At 43.5% G+C, this 23,926-nt stretch overlaps 2 protein-coding genes across 9 annotated transcripts; both read right to left on the bottom strand.

The window, feature by feature from the left end:
- Positions 1-13,490: 13,490 nt before the first annotated feature.
- LOC120817951 (uncharacterized) lies at positions 13,491-17,862 on the bottom strand. 2 transcript variants are annotated; one of them, XM_040174642.2, is made up of 7 exons: positions 17,730-17,862; positions 17,422-17,518; positions 17,119-17,220; positions 16,058-16,993; positions 15,808-15,950; positions 14,903-15,012; positions 13,491-14,594 (listed from the first exon to the last, which is right to left on the bottom strand). In XM_040174642.2, exons 2-7 carry the CDS (start codon positions 17,492-17,494, stop codon positions 14,459-14,461), a joined length of 1,500 nt encoding a protein of 499 aa, XP_040030576.2. In that variant the 5' UTR covers positions 17,495-17,518; positions 17,730-17,862; the 3' UTR covers positions 13,491-14,458. The 2 variants fall into 2 exon arrangements, with proteins under 2 accessions (XP_040030576.2, XP_040030577.2); XM_040174643.2 differs by having other exon boundaries at positions 17,422-17,515; positions 17,730-17,829.
- A 1,493-nt stretch (positions 17,863-19,355) lies between these two features.
- Positions 19,356-23,412, bottom strand: LOC120817010 (uncharacterized). Of its 7 annotated transcripts, XM_078101946.1 has the most exons (8): positions 23,321-23,412; positions 22,806-22,902; positions 22,489-22,608; positions 21,269-22,363; positions 20,924-21,004; positions 20,675-20,817; positions 19,776-19,885; positions 19,356-19,586 (listed from the first exon to the last, which is right to left on the bottom strand). In XM_078101946.1, exons 2-8 carry the CDS (start codon positions 22,876-22,878, stop codon positions 19,436-19,438), a joined length of 1,773 nt encoding a protein of 590 aa, XP_077958072.1. In that variant the 5' UTR covers positions 22,879-22,902; positions 23,321-23,412; the 3' UTR covers positions 19,356-19,435. The 7 variants fall into 7 exon arrangements, 3 of the variants coding, with proteins under 3 accessions (XP_077958072.1, XP_077958069.1, XP_077958070.1); XM_078101943.1 differs by having other exon boundaries at positions 20,924-22,363; XM_078101944.1 differs by having other exon boundaries at positions 19,356-19,503; positions 20,924-22,363.
- Positions 23,413-23,926: the final 514 nt, after the last annotated feature.

Below are 23,926 nucleotides of genomic sequence, written 5' to 3'. Positions count from 1 at the left end.
TCATGAGCCGTTGTTTTTGGGGGTTTAGTAACTTGCTCAAAAACACTTGTACACGTGTACCGGACAGGACAAACCAATAAATGTCGACATTTCCAACCACTTACGAGTCTTGCGATGTCTCTCCCAAATCGTATTTGGTAAAAGCAACTTCTCCTGCTGCGACTGAAGAGAGTCAGTGCTGAATGAAATAGCAGGACTGTATCTACTGAACCAATCATGCACCATCCTGGTGGTTTTGTTGATTTATTTTTTGTCTGGAAAATGACTTTCCCGAGGCCGTGCACGGAGCTGCATGCAAAACAAGTTTCGGAGGATGTTGAAATGAAAGTGAATTAAAATTATCTTTGGATCCGTCGATGACAGATGTCAGATAGAAATGTGGAGGAAGATTAGTTCAGACCATCAAAGGCCGCCTCCTCCACTCTAAATACATAAAATAAGCTCAGCGATCAGCGGAGAACTCTCATAAAATCCATCAACATATTGAGAAGTCAGAGCTCGGCCGTAAAGATCAAATGCAGGAGTCGAGGAGCAGACGGAGGTCTGCAGTAAACCACAGCAGCCGCTCGTCTCCTGTGAAGTGGGAGGAAATGAGATCCGACCCGAATGAAGTGACGCATCGCAGGACAGTCCTCTTTGAACTTGAGTCAAATTTAGGAAAAGAGGACAGATAATGAGATGCTAATCGTCCCGAGCGCGGCTCTCGGGGTGAGCGGCGTCTCGCCTGCAGAAACCGTCGGGAGGCAAATTGGTCCTTTCTTTTTTTTTTTTTTTTTTTTTACAAGCATGTCGTTGGTTTGAGTCTCGGGCAACAGGAGTTTGGCTGAATGGGCTTTTAAAACGCGAGCTACAAGAAGGTTATTGTTTGCCTCCGGGAGGTGAGAGGCTGCAGAACAACACTCTCTTTCTATACCCGAGCGTCACAGCGGATCCATCGCAGCTCTGCATTTCTTTAACGTGCTTCTGGCTTTTTTAAATTGTCGTCCAATAGTCGGATGCGAGGGGCCTGCGGCCTCCAGCTCCCCCCCCCCACCCCAGCCTCCATCGGCCTCGTCTGCTGAGAAAACGGTGAACTGCACCGTTGGACACGGTCAACATGGCAGCCGTGTGGAAACGTAGATTTCCAGAATACAGATCGTGTGATGGAATGCACAGGAGGTATTTGAGTCTATTTCCTCAGCGCGGTGAGACGTAAGTGGACAAACCCTCCCACTACCTCGCCGCTGTGTGATCTGACGTCTGGTAGCTTTCAGCATGATGAATGAGGGCGATAAATACATTTTACAGTTTCCACAGTTTGGTGTGAAAAGGATGGAGTGCTGATTGGACTCCGGCTAACACCTTTGGGATGAAATGCAGACTACTTGCTGGGACTTAATGGCCTTTCTCATTAATAACTATTCCAATACAGAAATAGTTATACGAACTATTCCAGGACCTATTGTCTTTTTTTAATAAGTCTAGCTGCGTTTTCTCGTAAAACCAGTGGGGTTTGTGCAGGGGGACAGACCCTCACACTCACCAACAAAACGTCAGTCAAAGATATGTACTAACAGGGAGGAGATTCAAAATGACCACAAAATAAACATGGAAATGACCAAAACAACAACACGCAGCTACAAAGAGACACAAAAAGGCACAGAACAAATGTGGAAAGGATGAAAAAAAACACAGAGAGACACAGATTAACTGTAAAGAGACAACAAACGACAAGAAAGAGACAGAAAGAAACTAAAGGGACACTAAATGACAAGAAAGAGACTGAAAATGATACACGGAGAGAGAAAAAGTGGGTAAATAAAATGACAAGAAAGACACAGAGTGCAGATACAAATTTACACAAAAAGACTATAAAGTGACACAAAACCACACGTATACACAAAAAGACCATTAAGATGCACAAAAAGACCACAAAGACTACAAGGAGAGAGAGAAAAGAGCACAAAGCTACACAAAAAGAGGCATAAACGACTATATAACAAACATTCGTTTTGGGAAGTTTGAATAAAACAATACATTTGAACTTTGAACTCTATGTGCAGTACCTCAGCTGACCCACAGGAGTCACTGTTGTACCATTAAAACTCACAATCTTCGATCAACTGTCTCTAAAGGCGGAATGTCATTTTCTTTCCCCCCCAAAAGCTGTTTATTCCTCAGGACACTGCACTGTTTACAGCAGGAAATATGGGAAATAAAATGTATTTGTACGAGACTCCACAGAGTCCAGAGACCAGCGCTCTGCCTCCTCACCTCACAAAGTCCACCAAAGCCACAAGACGGTCCTTCACAGGTACAGAGATATCATCACACATTTATTATTCATTCCCACTGAGTCAACAATGAATTGCCGTGTGTTTACACCAACTCAAACGAGTAATAAATAGTTAAATTAGGGTTTAAAATGGATGCTATGTGTATGATTTAATGAAAAGGGAATATAAGTATCTTTCTGCAGACTTATCTGTTTTCGTATTACTCCCCCCTCTCACACAGAGAGAAGTCAGGAGTAACAGAAGCCGGCGCAATAACAGTGTGACCTGTGAGAGATACCGATGGGGATCGAGGAGTAGCAAATGTCTTTGCTTATGCAGTTGATCCTGAATCGAGATAACGAAGTGAACAACACGGCGTTCTCCGAGCCCTTTGATACTAATATGATACTGTACAGACCGCAGAGGAGTGAGGAGGACAGTGACAAGTGGCAGAGAGGGGAGTGCGGAGCCGTTCACGAGACCCCTTTATCCGATTTTGACACCGTCGCGTGACCCCCCCCTCCCCCTGTTTCTTTAGACGCTCTTTCAAAACACAGTGCTGAGGTCAGAGTTCGCCTGCCACACATTTAAACGGGACAAATGTGAAATAAGTAGCCCCTTTTCGGGGGGCGATTTCCTCGTCACACGAGATTCATAAGACGTATTTAGAGGGAAATCAGAGACTGTTTGTGTCTCCGTCTGGAACAGAAAGTCCCAGTCGACACTTAAAGGTGTTTTTTTAAATACGTAAAAGATACAGCGTTATGATGTTTAACCGAGCAGAAAGGGAAGTCACTCCCTCTGTGTGTGTCTGTGTCTGTGTGTGTCTGTGTGTGTCTGTGTCTGTGTGTGTGTGTGTGTGTGTGTGTGTGTGTGTGTGGTTATCCGAGCACCTCTGCGTCTTTGTTGACATAGCCGGGCCGCTAACGCGTGAGCGTGTCACACGGAGGCCTCACTGCTCACTCAGCACACAGGCTCCATGTTAGCACTGTTAGCATCGCTGTTAGCATCGGCGTAATTCCCTAAAATTTGTACCGAGCACCTTAAAGAAAACTGAACTATATAAACTGTTTTGAAGTGGTTATACAGGTAAAGCAAACATAGTTAATGATGCACAAGTGTGAGTGGTGAGCAGGTCTCATCAGCGGGTCGCTTTTATCCAACAGCGCACTGGCACACCTGCAGTGCTGGGCGTAAATCCTCTCGCCCGCCGTACGCTTCACGCTGCTGTTAAATCCTCAAACCGTTGGCCGCCACTACCGACGTCTGCACTCCGGCGGGAGGATTTATCTCGCTGCTGCAGACTCATCACACATAGTCTGGTTAAAATAAACCCTTCGTTTGCCCGATGCTCCCGGTTGAAGTAGTGTTATATTCCATTTCTGCCAAAACATCCCCTTAAACCCGGCCCGGCGTGCCTTTCAGCAAGACAAGGTAATTGGGTTGCAAAGCTAATGTTTCTTCCTTTCATGTCTCACGTGAATTTTTGGTTCAAGTAAAGCCTCATTTCAAATCTCATTTCACCTCCTCTTGCCCTAAAGTTCTTCTATTGCTTTTCAAATATGTTAAAGGTGTGCCTCGTTTTCAAATAAAGGCATCGACTTAGCGAAAAACTGAAACGAAGGCATTATGTACCGTATCAGCGGGGGCACCATTTTCTAAATGCTGCAACACATTCCTGCTGCAGGAAAGTGTACTTAAGAGTGTTTATGATGTCGGTTTAATGGCACAGGCTACAAGTGGATCCAAACCGCACTCTGGGATCGATGCCAGACTGATGGCGGCTCAGGTTAAGTACCAGTTGGACTCCTTTCAAAGAGCTCAGGTATTTCACTTGAGCCAAGCCCTTTTGGAGGAGTTGATATTTGAATTATCCTGAGGACTGTTGCACCTCCTCGTGTGGAGGGAGGAATCGATGCACGCCGTCTTGATTTCAGATAATACGCCTCCAGGGCCGAGATTTCACACGCAAATGTGCTTTAATTATGAAATAATCTTCACCAAAAGGCACAGAAGCAGTTATGCAATAATATTTTCGTGCTAGAAGTGACTCAAACACACTGGTATTATACTTTTTCAGATTAGATTAGATTAGATTCAACTATTGTCATTGCACAGAGTACAAGTACTGAGGCAACGAAATGCAGTTTAACATCCAACCAGAAGTGCAAAATAGCAAAAAGTGCAGAGTATGTGCATATGTAAAGTGTAATAAGTGAATAAATAGATATGTACAGTAAGAGATAGATATGCAATATGAACAGTAAGAGTTATTGCAGGTATAAGTACAATTAATACAGCAATAAAAAAAACTTAAATAATAAATTAATAAATGTAAATGTTTTACGGCCTTTCAGCTATTTTTTGGCAGATTAAGACAAAAACTATAACAATTACATGAAATAAGACGTGTTGTTGTAAACGGCATTAAAAAGCCCATCCGATAATTAAAACCTGCTCCACCATGAACACATACAGCATTAGAATCACAATAAAGGCATCACTGAATCCGTCATGAGCCATTATGCCTGCACAGCATTTTAAGATCTTCAAACGTAATCGTACTCGAAGCAGCATTCATTTATTGTCATGGGCGCTGGCGGAATAAAACTAGAGATTAAAACCATAAACTCAATCTTGATAATGTTTACTGAGGCCTACTGAGCATCTCTACGTCATTGCAGGCCAATCCAAAACCAACGTGTGACGTCACCATCCGCTCCGTCCGCACAGAGCATCGACGCCTGTAACGATGACTCTTTGTGGGTTCCTCATATTACAGGCGGTTATTCCATCCAGCTTCGGTATGAAAATATCGATCGTTTCACCCGTACCGATGTGAGCCGGTGGTCCGGTGCTGCAAAGGCTCGTCTCTGTTTGCCCACACGGGAAGGCTCTGCGGCGGCTCTGCGCGGTGGAGTGTGTCTTCTTCCTCTGTGGCCGCACGACAGGTGTGTGAATCATGCACAGATAAGAGAAGAGAAGAAGAGTGTAAATCCTTTACTGCACATCAACCCCCCCACCCCCTTTCAATTGTTACCGGCACATAGATTTCCTGTTTGTTAAGGCGGATGAAGAAAAGCGCAGCGAAAACGTGCAGATGGAGGGGTGGAGGGATTGGGCTGCATCCCTGAGGCCTCCCATCAAGCAGAGTTTAACACCGTAAGCATATTATCTTTTTGCGGCGGTGTCAGATGCACTGCTGCTCCATGAATGTCCTCGGGACACGTTTGAATAAAAAGCTCCATTCACACTCGGGGCCTTGAGCTAAATACGAGAGGAGCTGAATCAGGTATAAAGTCTATAATGAATGTACGAGGAGCGAGGAACAACATGGGGACAGAGAGGTGCATTTAGCCGGCTGCAGGAGGAAACCAGAGGTCCGTCCAGCTGCAGGACGCCTGGTCCTGAGACTTGGCAGGCTGCTGCAGACGGCCCCGCTGAGGTTGGGCTGATGTTCTGTAATTTCCGACCCCGAGCTAATCTGTACAGCATGCTGCGTGGCGAGATTTCCACTCGGGCCACGAGGGAGGGCGAGGGAGGGGGGGGGATTCGTTGCATTTGAACTCCCTCGTGTCTTCGTTGTCGTGTCTGTAATTAAATGCGTGCTCCCGGGGAGACAGCGGGGTTTCTGGGTAATAAAAAGGCTGCTTTGTGCGCTCCCCCCCCTCCCCTTCTCTCTCTCTCTCTCTGATTGTTTTAGTTTGTGTTTGTCGACATAGCAACAAACCCCCGGACACGCTTTGCATAGGATGCTGATGCTCGCAGACGTGAATCTCTACATCTGCCAAGAAACATCTCCGCTCAAACCACAGGAGTTTTTATGCAGCTGAACAATGTCGTCAAATCTCAACTCGCCATCTCTAGCAGATGTCCTCATACGACTCAGATTACAGGAGAACAAGCGGAGATATTGGAGGCTGTGGGGGCTTCAAATGTAGGTCTTTATGACCTGCTTTGGTTGGATTTGGTTATTTTGGTTTCAGAATGACTTCAGTCAGTTTTGGACGAGAAGAAACTCGAGCAGGTGGGAAACAAACATCGCCGTACATTCGTTATTTAAAATAGGTCGTATTCGTCCCACCGGCACCCTCCTGATGACCGTGCAAAATTTGGTCCACTTATCCCTACAACTATTGAACAAGGTGTGAAAGGCCGTGCTGGTGTTCCATGTTTTTCAACGCAGCCCCCCCTCCCCCCCCTCCCCCCCCAGCACGCACGGCCATTATTCCACTTTTATCGCTCCTGCATTCCTCGGGACAGACGTCCTTTCTGTAAAGTGGTATTAGGTTTCACCGTGCAAACACCGAGCCGCTGATATCTCCCCCATCACACTCACTGCTCATACAGTATCTTTGTGCTCGGGGTCGGGGTCGGGGGGGTCTTTTTGGGCTCTGCGTTTATCTCGTATTTCATCTCTCTTTTGTGACAACACACAAAAAGCTGCAGACTTGTTGCCCGTGCTTCTCTTGTCAGCAGTTTCCCGAAGACACAATAAACTTTGTCCAAAAGTCCCTGAAACGCTTGGACGCAGTGAAGTAATAAGCGAGTCCTAATTTTCATCAGAGTGGAAAATTGAGACGTTCTATTGTTGCCCCTTTGACAACCTTTCCACGATCACATTTCCGGTCTTACACGCGATTCCCTTCTGCACAGATGACTGCGCGGCGCGTGCGAGGACGTGGAGCGCGAACTGTCCGTGAGCTCGCAGCGTATCTCAGCGCTCCTCAGGCCGCCGGGTGCACCTGAGGAGTGGAGGAGTGGTGTGGTGCATGCACCTCGCTTCCACTCTGCTGCTGCTGTTACAGTGGTGAGCTCTTCTGCAGTGTCTCATACGCACACCAGCTCAGGCCCTCCATCGCACTCGTTATGAGGGATTCATTTTGTGTTGAGAACACATGATGCGTGACTGAGGCCGTCTCAGAGCCACGCACGTGCACATCGTAGGCGTAATAACCCTCTTTTGATATTATTCACTTGATATTCAGGCCTTAGACTTAATGTATTTGTGTTATACAAAATTCAGCATTATGTCCCCGTCGTGCAGAATATTTCTCAATTATGACTCTGCTGCTCTCTTTGCTCGGTGCCAAAGGCATCATCTTCTCCACTCATACTCACGATGGTGGTTATTAAATGGAGGGTAACCAACCGACTTTTTCCTTACGGCTATTTTTGTGTTTTTAACAGCGTCAAGGTGAAGTCATCGTCGTGCATCACGGACACTGCGTGATAAACATGCACTGTGACTCGCGTCTCGTTGACAACATTTGCTTTTGAAATTGAATTCCGCTCTTGTGCTGATCTGTAAGCAGGTGATGTTCTACACCAACAAACCAGAGTCTCTTCACTCCGAGTGCTAGACTGTGAAAAGAGGCGAGGGATGTGAGTGGTTCACAAACGTTTATAGCATTTCGTACTGCATTTTGTCATCGTAGCTCCTTTCACAGCGCTCTTTTTAACCCATACTAACAACAGTAGTCCAAATGATAGACATTTAGCATTTAGCAATGACTATTAACTTAAATGAATTCAAACAGCGAGGTCCGGCCGAATGTCAAAGCAACATCATGAAGCACAGCTGCTCACGTGGTTTGAACTGTAGCACGGGTTCATGGGGGAATCAGCGTGCTGGCCAGCGAACCAGCCAGCTGCTAAACGTGTCAAATTGGACCCGATGCTTTTCCCACACACTTGTCACAAGTAGGAAGACCCGTGGCTATCCGCACATAATCAGTTATCAACACTGATTCACCCGGTAATTTAATTCGCAGATGGCCTAATTTCACGTCCACATGAAACAAGAGACTAAGTTTGTGCAGAGTTGTGATTATAATGCTGATGTTAAGCGGCTGGACGCATTTTAACCCGACCTGCAAGCTCCGCCGACACTGTCTTCACCTTTCAGATGCTCGTGCAGATTAAGCGGTTTAATAATAGCAGCTGGATTTCCCAACATCACGACAACGTTCTGGGGCGTTCCGATCCCATCGAGGGACGCGGTGCTGTCAGGTCACATGACGTGTGCCTTTGAGAAACAATATCTGTGATATTGGGCCATAAATTGACTGTGAGTGTTTTGGATTTGATGCTCTGCAGACCTGTTACACTCAAAGCTTCTCCGAGATCTGGAAGCCTCGTTCACAGTCTTATGAGTCCCGGAATCTCTGTGCACATCTCACATTTATTTCAGTGAGACAAATTGTTGTTTTGTGCATTGGCAGCTGTGAGTTGGATTAACAACGGACATTATCTTCATATGAGTAATCTGAGTCAGTAAAACGTACCTCAATCCATTCAAATTTGTGATGGAAAATGATCACCACAGAAACGCTAACGTGACGTCCAAGCAGCTGTTCAGTTCACAGTCAACTCGGTTTCTACTTCTGACGAAGACCGATGTGACATTCAGTACTCACTGTGACGAAATTAGAAGAATATAATCAACGTATTGACACAAGCAGCCTGGTGACCTGGTTAAACATTTAGGGATCGAACATTTGTTGTATTGATGTTGCTTATTTCCAAGCCTGTACACGCGCTCAAAATCACCCGACTTTTATTTAGAAATGTTGTAGAGTCGATGTTGATGTGTTTGATCCCCTCGAGGCTTCACAGCGTGTCAGAGACTTGCTGCGCCGTGCGGGACGACAGCTCACCTGCATCAACCATCCGAATCTCCACCTCATCCTCCCCCAGGACGACGAGGAGAAAGGGGGGTAGAGGAGGAAGGGGGGTAAACAAGGACAGGCCAGAACGGGAGAGAATGAGAGTGTAAAGATGGAGAGGAGGAAGGAACGCTATCAAGGAGGAGACATGAGTAAGTAAGAAGGAGAAGAGAGGACGAAGGTGATGGGTGAGGAGACGGTGGGAGGATAAGTGGGGAATGAAGACCAGAGGAGTAAAGAAGGAGAGGGAAGGAAAGGAAAGTAGGGAGAGGAAAAGGCAAGAGGAGGAGGGGGTAAAGCACAAGAGAGCAACAACAGGGAGGAGTTCCAATGAGAGGAGGAAGGAGTGTAGAGGGAAGGGGGGGGGGAGGGGGGGTGGCCCAAACGCTGCATTGCTAGCTGTCGGATTAGTTTACTTCTCTTTGTGAGGGCGGCTGGTCGGGGGGGGGGGGGGGGGGGGGGGGGGGGGGTTGTGACTTACTGGCCACAGGTGTCAATCACATTGTCCCGGCTGCCTGAGGAATGCGGCGGGGGAGGCTGTGTGGTCCCGGGTCCCCCCCGCGGTGAGGTCGGCCCGAGCTGCAGCGTGCATCAGACCGTCGGCCTGCAGGAAACACCTGGAGGGGAGGAGGACAGAAACGACCCCCCCCCTCAAGTCTCTGCTTTCATTCTCAAGACACTTCTGTACAGCTTTAAAACATTACATGTATTTATGAATCAATACAGTAAGCGTCAGATTAATCATCACATTTAACGTATCCAATCTGGTAGGAAAAACCCTGCAGCCAGATGCAAATGTAACATTTACAACCTTCACACATGAAGGACTTTTTGCTGTGAGAGAGCAGCCGGACGCAGCATCGCTCTCTCAGCGTGACCTCAACGCTCCCACCGAGAAGAGTGCGTGTTTGACACTCGTATGCTCTCCGATTCACGCCCGATAAAAGCAGAGGCAACAGCTTGTGACCCCCCTCCCCCTCCCCCCCCTCTCCCCCCTCCTGTCCTTGGTCTGATGAAGAATGATTGGCACCTGCGTCAACCCAACATGCATTGCGGCATGTTGTCGCCGGTGTATAAGGTCATCGTGTCTGTGTTTGCCGTTAAAACCATTCCGCCCAGAGCTGATTTATTCTGTAGAGCTCCGCCTCCATTTCACTGATGCTGCTCAAGTAATTCACTTTGCACGGCGTGATGTATCCTTATGAACTGTGATCAGCGATACGTACTCAATAAGGAGCAGTTTACCCAAGAGATGTATAGTATTGACCCCTGATTCGCTCAGCGCGCAGTCCGTGTCCTGCTTTTATGTGGTTTTTATTTTATTGGTGCTTTGGCGTATAGTGCTTTTTTATGTGTTTGCAACCTTTTTAAGATTCTGCTCTCTAGGCCCAAACTTTTTAAATGGAGTTAAAATATCAATGTTGTTTGAAAAGGGAAAAATAAACTCTGGTACATCATATGAAATGGGTTGAATGGGTGGACTTCTCATTCGTATTTTCGGGGACACTGTTAGAGGGTCTGGTTACCATGGTTACAGCTGAGAGCGAGAAGGAAGATAAAATAAAACACGCCATTCACCTCACGGACCGTGGACTTGAATCCCTCATATTCTCAATGTTGGTGCCTAACTTCCAAACGCGCTTTTTAGTACAATATTCTCTACATACACTGTAGGTACGCGGATATTTTAGAATGATAGTAAATCTAAGGTTTACAAAGAGATTTATAAGAGTTTTAGACAGTCAACTAACCATTCCCTCATGGGATGCAACATTAAATAATACATTAACTTCCTCCTGTGGCTCTGAATAATTCACATTTTCGTCTTTTTTATTATATTTCCTTTCAAGATATAGAACCGAAAACCTGTATTATTCTCTTCTTTTCCGCTCCATCTCTGAGGCTTTATTAATCTCCAAACTTGCAGCGATACTGAGAGTTAATCTTCCTGATAAGGCACCAAGGAACATCGACGGTACGTGTAGCTGCAGACTCGAGATCAGCCTCCACGGAGCCTTAATCCAGAGCTCAGCACCATCTAATCTGCCTGAAGCGCTTCAAACAAATCCAGCTGCCAGAGGCGGAGGACCACTTAGCGTCTCTTACCCGCCGGAGGAGGCCCTAAGTGCTCCACGTGGGGGGGGGTGGAATCAATACTCGAGTACAGCACAGCAGCTGCCCTGACAGCCTGCCACTCCCCCCCCCCCCCGCTGAGTGAAAATCAAAACATCAAGTGTGACGAGGGTCCGGCTCATGTCAACACGATAACCGGTTCTCTCATTCACGCCCCCCCCCCCCCCCCCCCTCTTTTTACATAGATAACCTTTGTGATGGTCCAGAAACAAAGAATAGCCGTTTTTTTTTTCTGTGGTCTATTTTTGCCTGGAACCAATAAAGATGCTTCTGATTAACTAAGAAGTATTTTAAGTTTTTTATCTCCTTTGGGAAAAATAAAGTTACTAAACGTATTTCTTTTATTACTAATTTACCCACCAGATACTGGTTTTAAAATTCAGGTTTATTCCGATTGACAACTCTTAGATTGGTTGTCATGGTCCCCAGAGGATGGACCCTGATGACTTTGGGGAGCCTTAATAAAGAATCCATTTGGACGTCAGGACATTTTGCCATGGACCAACATGTCGAGGGGGAAGGTGGCCTACCAGTGGATCCCAGGCCTGAAGGTCCTTGGAAAACATCAACAGCTCTTGTGTGTGAACTGAACTGAGGATGAGAACGTGTGGTTGATTTGCATAGATTTTCTTTTTTGCTCGGACCAGTCGGGGTCACATTTTTGTCAAACATTTTGATGGCATGGGCAAAAAGGAGCTTCCTGTTTTCTGCCCAATATTTTCATTTTTTGTTGTGATTCTTATGAACCAGCAGCTTCAACATGTCGCATCAGTCATATTGATCTCAGCTCCAAGGTGTGTATACAACTCCAGGTGCTTGTGCAGATTATCATCACCTCATTGAAATTGAAATACTGTGACTGTGTAGCACAGAAGGCACTTTGTGTTAGAAATTCATTTTGTATTATGCAATTAAACAGGATTAACTCTAACTTGACTCAATATTGGGGAGATTGTCATTAAGTCAAGCACAAATAATGAACAGGCTTATGAATAGTGATTCAAAAAGAGTGTTTAATGACTTGTTAAAGATGAACTAATTATGGCTATATGATAATATACATACATATGTGGATTTACACGCATGTTTCCTCAACAGAAAAATGTTGTATATAATGACACTTTTATAGATAACAACCTCAGAATGGAAAGCCGCGTTAGCCACGGTACGCTATCACCCTGAATACTTGCTTTCAGAAGGAATATTAGGAATTAAAAAAAGCTTCCAGACTCAAATTTATTTTTGGGATTTTTGCAGCAAAAGCACTTTGCTTTTGGTTTCAGTTCAATTTTGTCTTTTGTGATTTCAGTCACATAATACTGTATTGAGAAATATTGCATTGAGCAAGTATCTTTTTGCAAGACGAGCTATTGCTTCAGAAAGAAAGTCAAATACGTTGTCAGCAAAGTCACTGCACCCGGGGATTTTTTTTACATTTCTCACGGACAAACATGCCAAATTGAGAGTAAAAAAACATCAAGCCGTTGCAACGTATGAATCATAAATATCTCCGACCTTTGGCATATTTTCAAAAGAATTATGAACTTATTCCAGTGTGCTTTTGAAGTGCAATACGGCCATCCGCCGTCTTGCACGTCTCACAAATGACCTCGCTGCTGTGTGGTGGCGTCGGGGGGGTTTGGGTGTAGGTTTCCACAGTCAATCCTCACGTCATTGAACAACGGATCTCTTCGTGCTATTAGCCGTGTCATTCACGTATTTGTTCAGGAGGAGTACCCGATAGTTCGGTTTTGGTATGATTCTGGCCTGGTACGCGTACGGGAGACTTTACGGTGGTATTAGTCGTCACACAATAAATCCTCAATTGTATGAACCAGGAACACAAAGAAACAAAACCCAACACCGGAACATAAGTGGCGTTACTTCAGGCGTTGTGGATGTTTTGTTTTACATGCCCCACTTATTACAGTTTCCTGAGTAAGCAAAATGTTTCAGTTCAACTGCTCGATGAGGGAAGAGAAGCCAGGGATGACTGCAGGTCTGATCTTAGGAAAACAGCAACAGCTCTTCTGTGTGAACTGAACTGAGGATGAGGACGTGTGGTTGATTTGTATAGATTTTTTTTTTTTCTCAGACCAGTCGGGGTCACATTTTCGTCAATCATTTTGAAGGAGCTTCCTGTTTTCGGCCCAATATTTTCATTTTCGTTGTGATTCTTATGAATCAGCAGCATCAACATGTCACATCAGTCGTATTGATCTCAGCTCCAAGGTGTGTATACAACTCTTGACTCCAGGTTCTTGTGCAGATTATCATCACCTCATTGAAATTGAAATACTGTGTCCGTGCAGCACTGAAACCACTTTGTGTTAGAAATTAATTTTGTATTAATTAAACAGGATTAACTCTGACTCGACTCAATATTCGGGAGATTATCGTTAAGTCAAGCACAAGTAAGCAACAGACTTATGAATAGTGATTCAAAAAGAGTGTTTAATTACTTATCAAAGATGAACAATTATGGCTATATGATGATATACAAACATGTTTAAACAGAAAATTGGAAGTTGATAACGACACATTTATAGGTAACAACCTCAGAATGGAAAGCCTCGTTAGCCGAGGTAATACATGCCTTCAGAAGGAATATTAGGAATTAAAAAAACTTTGCATCCACTCTGAAAACGATGGTTTTATTTCTGCGACAAAAGCACTTTGCTGAAGATTAGGACATGATTTGTGATTTCAGACACAGCAGACTATAATAAGTTGTGTTTATTTCATCATAATAGCATTATACTGTAATGAGCCAGTATGTTTTTGCCAGACGAGCTATTGCTCCAGAAAGAAAGTCAAATACGTTGTCAGCAATGTCACTTTGCTGACAACGTATTTGACTTTTAGTTTTAGTTTAGTTTTAAACGTATATACGTACTTAATAATTATAAATTAAAGTCAAAACTGGATTTAGTTCAATATCTTGATGGCACTTCCTTGCTTTAGATATATCAGTCTATGTAGATAGAATAGGCCTTTTTCCGTAATTTTCTGTAATATCAGCTTTCTAAAGCTAATGACACGTTAAACAGCAAAGCTCCAGTTAGATTCTGGTTGGGAGGCGGATTTCTTACTATTTACACCCAATAACTAACGACACGCCGCCTGTCCGGCACATACAACTTAGTTTCATCCGCCATTTCAAACGCCGGCTCTCGCAGACTCCGACGAGCTCTTTGAAGGAAGGAGGAAGACTTCGGGGGTTTCCGGAGAATGAAGCCGCCCTCGAGAGGTGTGATGTTTCTTGGATTACTGTGTGCTGTCCTGTTGGCTGCTAACGTAGAACAGTTAATCTACCATAAATCATCGGTCTGATATCATTGAAAAAAGATGCATTCAGCAACTAACAACAGGCATTTAATGTTGGAGAAAGCAGCGCAGGTCTTATTGCTCGCAGATGAAGATCTGATCATTTGAACAGCTGTCGTCGTTCCATTCTCCGACCCCCGAGGAACTCCACACGGTTTCTCCACAGTCCTGATTCCCCTTGAAGCTGTTGGGCTGGCCGTCCTGCCAGTACCTGATGAAGACAAATTAAATTTAATCCAAAAACAATTTCTTGACACAATTAGTTCCATAAAATTTGTAGTATTATTTGAACTTTATTTAGTCCACTACCACGTTGAAACACATGATAATATTTGATAACTGTGTTCTGTAAAAAATTAATTAAAAAACGTATATAAACAGTGAAATAAATGGAATACAACATCAAAGTTCTTTTTTTTGTCAAGGAAAGGATGGTTTCAAAAGAAAAACGGCCAATTGCTGTTTCGTCTCATGTTGGGATGAGACATTTTAGTCCTACACTCGGCCATTGAAGCTTACGTGGTGTTGACCGGAGTCCCATCCACCCACGTCCACGTCCCCTCTTCAGCGCTGTCAGTCAGACCGATCCAGGCGTTCTGCCCGGATGTCATCATCTCGTTCACAAACATCTGGCAGAGGAGCACGGAGAGAAGACGAGCTGAATGAGTTCTACTGCAGATTTGATAGACAATGTCCTGACTGATTGGCTGCAATCTGCCGTCCCTGCAGGACTTGTTCGCTTCCAGGTCTCTGAAGCGAGCTAAAAAGATGGTAGCCGACCCCTCTCACCCCGGACAAAACCCGTTTGTGCCCCTTCCATCTGGCAGGAGGCTGAGGTCCATCAGGACTAAGACCTCCCGCCACACCAACAGTTTCTTCCCGTCGGCAGTCGGGCTCAACAACAGAGCCGGTCCCCCACTGACTGACTCGGACACTCCACCGGTCACTTTCTTTCACACTGCACACGTCATTTTCACTTGTCAGAGTCAAAGCCCCACATCTCCTCACTTACCGTACTTTAGCTTTGGTAAAAAAAAACACATTTCAAGGTGGCTTTGGATCGAACCAAAAGCAAAGAGAAAGGGGGAAACGGACGGTGAGTTTTCATAAACCAAGATGTCCACAACAAAGAGAACCATCATAACGGGGGAGCCCTAAAAGGAGCAACAAAGAATCCCAAAAATGCAATACAGGAACGAGTCATAAAGGATTACCAGCACAAGGGATCCATTAAGGGGAGCCAGGAAAGGGAGCTTCAATCTTAGTCATCACACAATAAATTCTCACTTCTATAAAGTAAGAAACCACCGAAACAAAACCCCAACACTGGGAAATAAGTGGCGTTACTTGAGGTGTTGTGGGTGTTTTGTTTGCTGAGTAAACTCAGTTAAGATCCCTTCCAGTTAATTCTTTCTTTCTCTCACCTGTTCCTCACTGCTGTCAATGATGACCAGATCTGCTCCTTTTGAATTGCAGTTTGCTCTGCTTGACCTCCAACTCTCCCTCGCAGTTGAAATATAGTAACAGCTCATATCAAACTTCCTCCAGCCTCTCTGACAGGGTTTGGCTTCAAATTGGAAACATGGAGAGAAACAACATCAAAAAAGAGAATAAAAATACCACAGACTGCTATAATATATATATATATATATGTGTATATAATAAAGATCTCACCTCTGACTTTGTTGATCTTCTTCTCTAACTCATCTTTAACTTTGGTCAAACTGCTGTAACTGTTCTGTAACTGCTCTTTTTCCCTCTGCAAGGAATTATGACGGGATTGCAATTGACCTTTGTCTCTGGTCAAGGAGTTGTACCTGGTCTGAAGAGCATCCTTACTTGTACTCAGTGTATTGCAGCTGATTTGCAACTGGTCCTTGTTCCTCTTTAGGGAAGAGTAATCGCTTTGTAGCTGATCTCTGTTTGCTCTCAGAGTAACAGACAAAGCCTGGAACTCTTCCTTTTCTCTTTGCAGGGTTCGGTAGTTGGTCTGTAGCTGGTCTTTAGTTGCTTGGAGGCTCTTGTGATCCGCCTCTAGCCCCTCAAGACCCTTTTGCATGTCGTCATAGCTCGTCTTCAACTGATCGCGCTCTTCTTTTAAGGTGTTGTAACTTGCTTGTAACTGGTCCTTGTTCCTCTGCAGGGAAGAGTAATCGCTTTGTAGCTGATCTCTGTTTGCTATCAGAGTAACAGACAAAGCCTGGAACTCTTCCTTTTCTCTTTGCAGGGTTTGGTAGTTGGTCTGTAGCTGGTCTTTAGTTGCTTGAAGGGTCTTGTGATCCGCCTGTAGCTCATTAAGACTCTTTTGCATGTCGTCATAGCTCGTCTTCAACTGATCGCGCTCTTCTTTTAAGGTGTTGTAACTTGCTTGTAACTGGTCACTCTTGTTTCTCAGATTGCTGAAACTGGCCTTGAACTCATCCCTTTCAGCAGTCAAAGCTGAGTAACTCTGCTGCAGTTGGCCTTTATCTTCAGTCAGGTTACTCAGTTTGGCCTCCAACTGTTGTCTTTCTGCAGCTGAAGCATCACAACCGCCCTGCAGTCGGTCTCCTTGAAACCGGCCGCTGGCCTGTGTCGGCTCTGCTGAAGCGGGGCGGCTGATTATCTCATCTGAGAGATGCAAAAGACATTTTTAATAATTGCTTAGGTCATTAGCTTTTGAAAAGCTCATTCCTCTCACATGGTTTGCATTCCACATCATTCGTACTTTGCGTGACAACAATAGATTTACTTACAGTAGACAAACTGCGCTATGTTACCAGCCAACAGGACAGCACTCAGTAACCCCAGACACACGGTAGCACATCGAAAGGGCTGCTTTCTCCTCGGAAAAACAACTAAATCCAAAGTAAGAAAGCAGTTAAGTGTAAATTCCTCCTTATGGATTTTTGGAAATCCAAATTTCTAAATCTTTGTTAATACAAAGCAAAAATGGAATTTACATGAAAAACATTATTTTTGAAAATCTTGATTGTTAAACACTTTAGTAGCACTTGGCTGTGGACATTCGTCCATTTTAATTCAGGGTGATATTGTACCTTGACTACCGAGGCCGTCCATTGCGAAGTTCTTTTTTATATAAATGCTGTCATCAATTTCCATCGCATCCATTCTAATAATGTTCAGATTGTCCTGCTGAAGAGACATATTTAAAAATGTTGAAGCTTTTAAAAAATGTTTAAACTCATTATTCAGAAGAAGGCTGAGAGTAATTATTTTAGCTTACTCGTACTTGCGTACATTTTTTATTCACATGTGTTGAGTCCAGTAAGATGTGACATTTATGCGAAAAATCTACATTTTAAATCATCGACAAGGATTGAGACCAAATCTATAATGAACTTACCTTCCATCAATACGACTGCATGCATATCAAGAGGCTTACAACCACCAACCGCCAAATAAATGAAGGTAATGGCCTCGTTATTTATGGGGGAGAAACAGGATGCTCCTTTTAGCCATGTCATCTAAATGTTTGACCCTGGTTGGTCAGTCCCTTGACTTGCATGTCAGATCATTTTCGGCCAAATGATTCCAAGCTGGAAGTGACCAGTTTGTTTTTCTTTTCAAAAGTCATTTTCTCTTTTAGGATCCGGACTTTCTAAAGTTTCTCTTCTCTTTTCCCACAAATTAACTTCTCACTGAGGTCAAGTCAGTGTTTTTATGTCCTAAGTCATATTTCAAATTTCTACAATGCAAACACTGCTTTGTTGCGCTTGCTTTGAGGCTAAACCTCTGAGGTTGGAGGAGTATTAAAGCCACAGAATTACACACATGGAAAAATCTTTTATCTGATCTGAGCAATGAAATAAGAATGTCTTTTTGTCGTGTCTGATTGTGTGAAGATAATTTCACTACTCTAAACGGGGCCTTTGTTTGTAAGAGCGTTATCTGTTACTGATGCCTTGTTGCTGCTGAATGACGTTCTTTGTTACCGAAATGGATTATTGTGGATCAGCCCTCGTCAAATGTAATAAAGCCTCAGTGCCAGAACGGAGGTGATGGGCGTCCCCGGCAGTCTGTCTGAACGGGTCAACTGTTTGTGTTTAATATCTTAGCTTTCTTTGCCAGCATACCAGGAGTAATCAAATAGGGCTAAATGCATTCTGATTGGAAAAATACGCTTCTTGGTATTTAGCCAAATCAAAAGTATTAGAAAAACTAAAATGTCGACCTAATGATGGTGCCAGATGAAACGTTACACTAACAGATTAGTTATTGCATGTTTTAGTTTTACTGAGAAACATTGCACAGCAATTAACACTGAATGGACTCCTTATATATTTTGAAGGACTTTGTATCCAGAGCAGTAAAATAATGGAAGAAGAAATAAGACAGGATGGAATTTATTATTTATTTATAACTGAAGGCTGAAAAGTCTACATGCACGACCAAATCCAAATGCATTGTTAATTAACTCCAACGCACAGGCGCGTTTTCATTACACGCTCAGAGCAACTGAGATAGTGTGAAATAGTACCAGGGGGGGCACCTCCAATTATTAAGAGTGAAGTGTCTTAAACTTGCATTCTATTTACTGGCCAGCAGGGGGCGACTCCTCTGGTCCTATAGAAGTCTATGAGAGAATAGCTTTACTTCTCCATTGATTTATTCCCTTAGTAAACATTGTAAACATTAGTTAATGGTCTAAATCTCTGGTTTCAAATTGCCTTCAATACTGCATGATGTTCATTTAGTGCAGTAGAGTTAAAGAGTTGACCATTAATAAAAGTATGCTTTAGGGCTGGGCTACTGTTATTGACATGTCACTGGCCTACCAAATAGGTTAACCTCCGTTCAAAAGCAAAAAGAAATAAAATGATAAAATTATTTCTCTTAATAAGTACAACAGAGGTTTTCTTTTAAAAAAATACAAAGTTGGAATTGTTGTAGCAAAAGTCCCTAAAACTGGAGTGAATGGTGTGTACGTATGCTGGGGACTATTTTCAGCTGTGGATTAATACACAATAGGTATTTCTTTGTAATTTTATTGTTCGCAGATGTAGATGTGTGAAGCAGAACAGTCGTCATCGTTCCACTCTTCCTCTCTTATCAACAGTCGAGTTTCTCCGCAGTCCTCCTTCCCAAACCAGTCGTCAGGCTGGCCGGCCTCCCAGTACCTGAGAGTAGACACATGAATGTTTTTTCAACATCACACAGATGTTGTCTCTCAAGTTCTCTGACCTTTGGCTGCTGATCCAAACTGTGAACGTAGAGATTATGTCACAATTTGTCTTTATTTCCAACAGTAAAAATGTATAAAGAGTAAAAAAATGAAATGCAGAGTTTCTAGTATAGTAAATTAAAATACCAATAATGAACAAGCACGCCTAATTGTAATATTATGACCCTGTGAGATACTTTTGTCCATGTACTCGGTCTTGAAGCTTACGTTGTGTTGACTGGAGTCCCATCCACCCACTTCCACGTCCCCTCTTCATCCCTGTCAGTCATTCCGATCCAGGCACAATGTTTGGTCGCCATTAAGCTGTTGACAAATTCCTGTTAGTGGAGCACAGAGAGTAAAGCAATAAAATATTTCACTTACTGTTTCCTAGTTCTTCACTTTTTATTTAATGTAAGAGATGTTTCTTCCTCTCCAATTTCTACTGTATTCAAAGCTTTCCACCACATTTCCTCACTTAGTGTATTTTTGCTTTGGTGAAAAACACATTTCCAGGTGGCTTTGGATCAACACAAAAGCAGGGAGACACAGGGAAACAGACAGTAAATTTTCATGAACCAACATGTCCACAACAAAGACAACCATCATGACGGGGGAACTCAAAAAGGTGCAACAAATACAAAATCCAGTAATAAAGAATCACCAAGAGATCCATTCGGTGGAGCAAGCCGGGAACGTACCTTTTCCCCCCTGAGGCTGTTTTTAAGCCTCTGCTCCAAAAATGGCCCACCCATGATAAAAAGTGTAATAACTCTGGTTATTTACTTGGTGTATTTGGACAATTAATTTTTTATAGGAGAAAGAGGAACCCCTTAATATTTAGTATCCGTGTGTCGTTAAATATTACAATTACCCTAAACTTTAATGTACTATATTCAGTGCAGTGTTGGAATGTTGTAAAAATGCAGAGAGAAATGTTAAAAATATCACCGGATTGAGCCGGGGGAGGGTCCGCACGCAGCCCCGCCCTTCAACCGGACCATCGACTGGCGTTACTTGAGATGCTGTGGATGTTTTGCGTCATATGCGCCCCTAGTTGTAGTTGCAGTTTTCTGAGTTAACAAAATGATTTTGATCTCATCCAGTTAATTCTTTCTTTCTCTCACCTGTTCCTCCCTGCTGTCTATTATGACCAGATCTGCTCTTTTCGAAATGCAGTCTGTTCTGCTTGACATCCACGTCTTCCCCTCAGTGGAAATAAAGTAACAGCTTATATCGAACTTTCTCCAGCCGTTCTCACAGGATTTTCCTTCAAGTTGGAAACGTGAGCGGAACAACATCACAAAAGAGGTAAAAACAGACTGATATAACGTAACAAATAAATCATCAAACTTTTATGAAAAAGATCACCTCACCTCTGACTTTGTTGATCTTCTTCTCTAACTCATCTTTAACTTGGGTCAAATTTCTGTAACTGTTCTGTAACTGCTCTTTTTCCCCCTGCAAGAAATTATGACGGGATTGCAATTGACCTTTGTCTCTGGTCAAGGAGTTGTACTTGGTCTGAAGAGCATCCTTACTTGTACTCAGTGTATTGCAGCTGATTTGCAACTGGTCCTTGTTCCTCTTCAGGGAAGAGTAATCGCTTTGTAGCTGATCTCTGTTTGCTCTCAGAGTAACAGACAAAGCCTGGAACTCTTCCTTTTCTCTTTGCAGGGTTCGGTAGTTGGTCTGTAGCTGGTCTTTAGTTGCTTGGAGGCTCTTGTGATCCGCCTGTAGCTCATTAAGACCCTTTTGCATGTCGTCATAGCTCGTCTTCAACTGATCACGCTCTTCTTTTAAGGTGTTGTAACTTGCTTGTAACTGGTCCTTGTTCCTCTTCAGGGAAGAGTAATCGCCTTGTAGCTGATCTCTGTTTGCTCTCAGAGTAACAGACAAAGCCTGGAACTCTTCTTTTTCTCTTTGCAGGGTTCGGTAGTTGGTCTGTAGCTGGTCTTTAGTTGCTTGGAGGCTCTTGTGATCCGCCTGTAGCCCCTCAAGACTCTTTTGCATGTCGTCATAGCTCGTCTTCAACTGATCGCGCTCTTCTTTTAAGGTGTTGTAACTTGCTTGTAACTGGTCATTGTTCCTCTGCAGGGAAGAGTAATTGCTTTGTAGCTGATCTCTGTTTGCTCTCAGAGTAACAGACAAAGCCTGGAACTCTTCTTTTTCTCTTTGCAGGGTTTGGTAGTTGGTCTGTAGCTGGTCTTTAGTTGCTTGGAGGCTCTTGTGATCCGCCTGTAGCTCATTAAGACCCTTTTGCATGTCGTCATAGCTCGTCTTCAACTGATCACGCTCTTCTTTTAAGGTGTTGTAACTTGCTTGTAACTGGTCCTTGTTCCTCTGCAGGGAAGTGTAATCGCTTTGTAGCTGATCTCTGTTTGCTCTCAGAGTAACAGACAAAGCCTGGAACTCTTCCTTTTCTCTTTGCAGGGTTCGGTAGTTGGTCTGTAGCTGGTCTTTAGTTGCTTGGAGGCTCTTGTGATCCGCCTGTAGCCCCTCAAGACTCTTTTGCATGTCGTCATAGCTCGTCTTCAACTGATCGCGCTCTTCTTTTAAGGTGTTGTAACTTGCTTGTAACTGGTCACTCTTGTTTCTCAGATTGCTGAAACTGGCCTTGAACTCATCCCTTTCAGTAGTCAAAGCTGAGTAACTCTGCTGCAGTTGGCCTTTATCTTCAGTCAGGTTGCTCAGTTTGGCCTCCAACTGTTGTCTTTCTGCAGCTGAAGCATCACAACCGCCCTGCAGTCGGTCTCCTTGAAACCGGCCGCTGGCCTGTGTCGGCTCTGCTGAAGCGGGGCGGCTGATTATCTCATCTGAGAGATGCAAAAGACATTTTTAATAATTGCTCAGGTCATTAGATTTTGAAAAGCTCATTCCTCTCACATGGTTTGCATTCCACATCGTTCGTACTTTGCGTGACAACAATAGATTTACTTACAGTAGACAAACTGCGCTATGTTACCAGCCAACAGGACAGCACTCAGTAACCCCAGACACACGGTAGCACATCGAAAGGGCTGCTTTCTCCTCAGAAAATGTGAGTTCTCATAAATTCCTCCTAATGGATTTTTGGAAACCCAAATTTCAAAATTATTGTTAACTGGTAATACAAAGCAAAAATGGAATTTACATGAAAAATATATCCAGAAATCTTCAAATTGACAAATACTTTAGTAGCCCCTGGCTAACATTTTTTTTTGTGCCTAATATTCTTAATATCGTGTCCGACCATTTGAATTCAGAGTGATTTTGTACCTTGGCTATTGAGGCCGTCCATTGCGTGGTTCTTTTTTATATAAATGCTGTCATCAATTTCCATTACATCCATTGTAACAATGTTCAGATTTTCCTGCTGAAGAGACATTCATAAAAAATGTTAAAGTAACAAATACACTGCTATGCTCACCAACCTGCTTGGTTTTAAAACCATTTTAAAACTCTTCATTCAGAAGAAGGCTCCAATTAATTATACTTACCTGTACTTGAGTACATTTTATATTCACATGTTTTTAGTCCAGTAGGATGTGACATTTATGTGATAAATCCTGCTTAAGTGATACAAACATTGCTGCTAACATGAAACATATTTAAATCATCTTCAAGGATTGAGACAAAATCTATGATGCCATTTTTGGTCACCACAGAGAGTGCATATGAATTGAAAATTTCATTTTTAAACAGGTAATTCAATTAGATGGGAATTCGTTTGAATAATAATTTGCGCATTTCACAGAACCGAGTGATGGTGAATTAGAGGTGAATGAACTTACCTTCCATCAATACGACTGCATGCACATCAAGAGGCTCACAACCACCAACCGCCGCATAAATGAAGGCAATGGCATTGTTATTTATAGAGGAGAAACAGAATGCTCCATTTAGCCATGTCATCTAAATGTTTGACCCTGGTTGGTCAGTGCAGATGTTGACCTGCATGTCAGGTCATTTTCGGTCAAAATGATTCCTGGAAGTAACGAGTTTGAATTTCTTTTCAGAAGTCTTTCTCTCCTTTGGGAGTTTCTCTTCTCTTTGCCCACAAATTACCTTCTCATTGAGGCCAAGTCAGTGTCAGGGTTTCACGTGATAAGTCATATTTCAAATTTCTATAATGCAACCTCAGCTTTGTTGTGCTTGCTTTGAGGTTCAACCTCTGAGGTTGGAGGAGCAATAAAGCCACAGAATTACACACATGGAAAAATCTTTTATCTGAGCAATGAAATAAGAATGTTGAAAAGATGAATCCAAACGGGGGCTTTGTTTGTGAGAGCGTTATCTGTTACTGATGCCTTGTTGCTGCTGAATGGCATGAAATAGATTATCGTTGATCTGCCTTCGCCAAATGATTTAGCCGTGCAGCGATACAAGATTTAAAGCCT

The sequence above is a fragment of the Gasterosteus aculeatus genome, chromosome 4 (genome assembly GCF_964276395.1).
Source record: "Gasterosteus aculeatus chromosome 4, fGasAcu3.hap1.1, whole genome shotgun sequence".
In the NCBI taxonomy this organism is placed as follows: Eukaryota; Metazoa; Chordata; class Actinopteri; order Perciformes; family Gasterosteidae; genus Gasterosteus; species Gasterosteus aculeatus.
This window is presented reverse-complemented; position numbering and strand designations above follow the sequence as displayed.

Excerpts from the sequence above, each read along its gene's own strand:
- LOC120817951 (XM_040174642.2), bottom strand. The coding sequence starts at position 17,494 with ATGGATGCGATGGAAATTGATGACAGCATTTATATAAAAAAGAACTTC. Across the intron at positions 15,951-16,057 it reads GAAGATCAACAAAGTCAGAG|CCAAACCCTGTCAGAGAGGC; the intron begins GTGAGATCTTTA and ends TCCAATTTGAAG. Across the intron at positions 15,013-15,807 it reads TTGACAGCAGTGAGGAACAG|ATGTTTGTGAACGAGATGAT; the intron begins GTGAGAGAAAGA and ends CTCCTCTGCCAG.
- LOC120817010 (XM_078101943.1), bottom strand. The coding sequence starts at position 22,878 with ATGGATGTAATGGAAATTGATGACAGCATTTATATAAAAAAGAACCAC. Across the intron at positions 20,818-20,923 it reads GAAGATCAACAAAGTCAGAG|GAAAATCCTGTGAGAACGGC; the intron begins GTGAGGTGATCT and ends TCCAACTTGAAG. Across the intron at positions 19,886-20,674 it reads TAGACAGCAGGGAGGAACAG|GAATTTGTCAACAGCTTAAT; the intron begins GTGAGAGAAAGA and ends CTCCACTAACAG.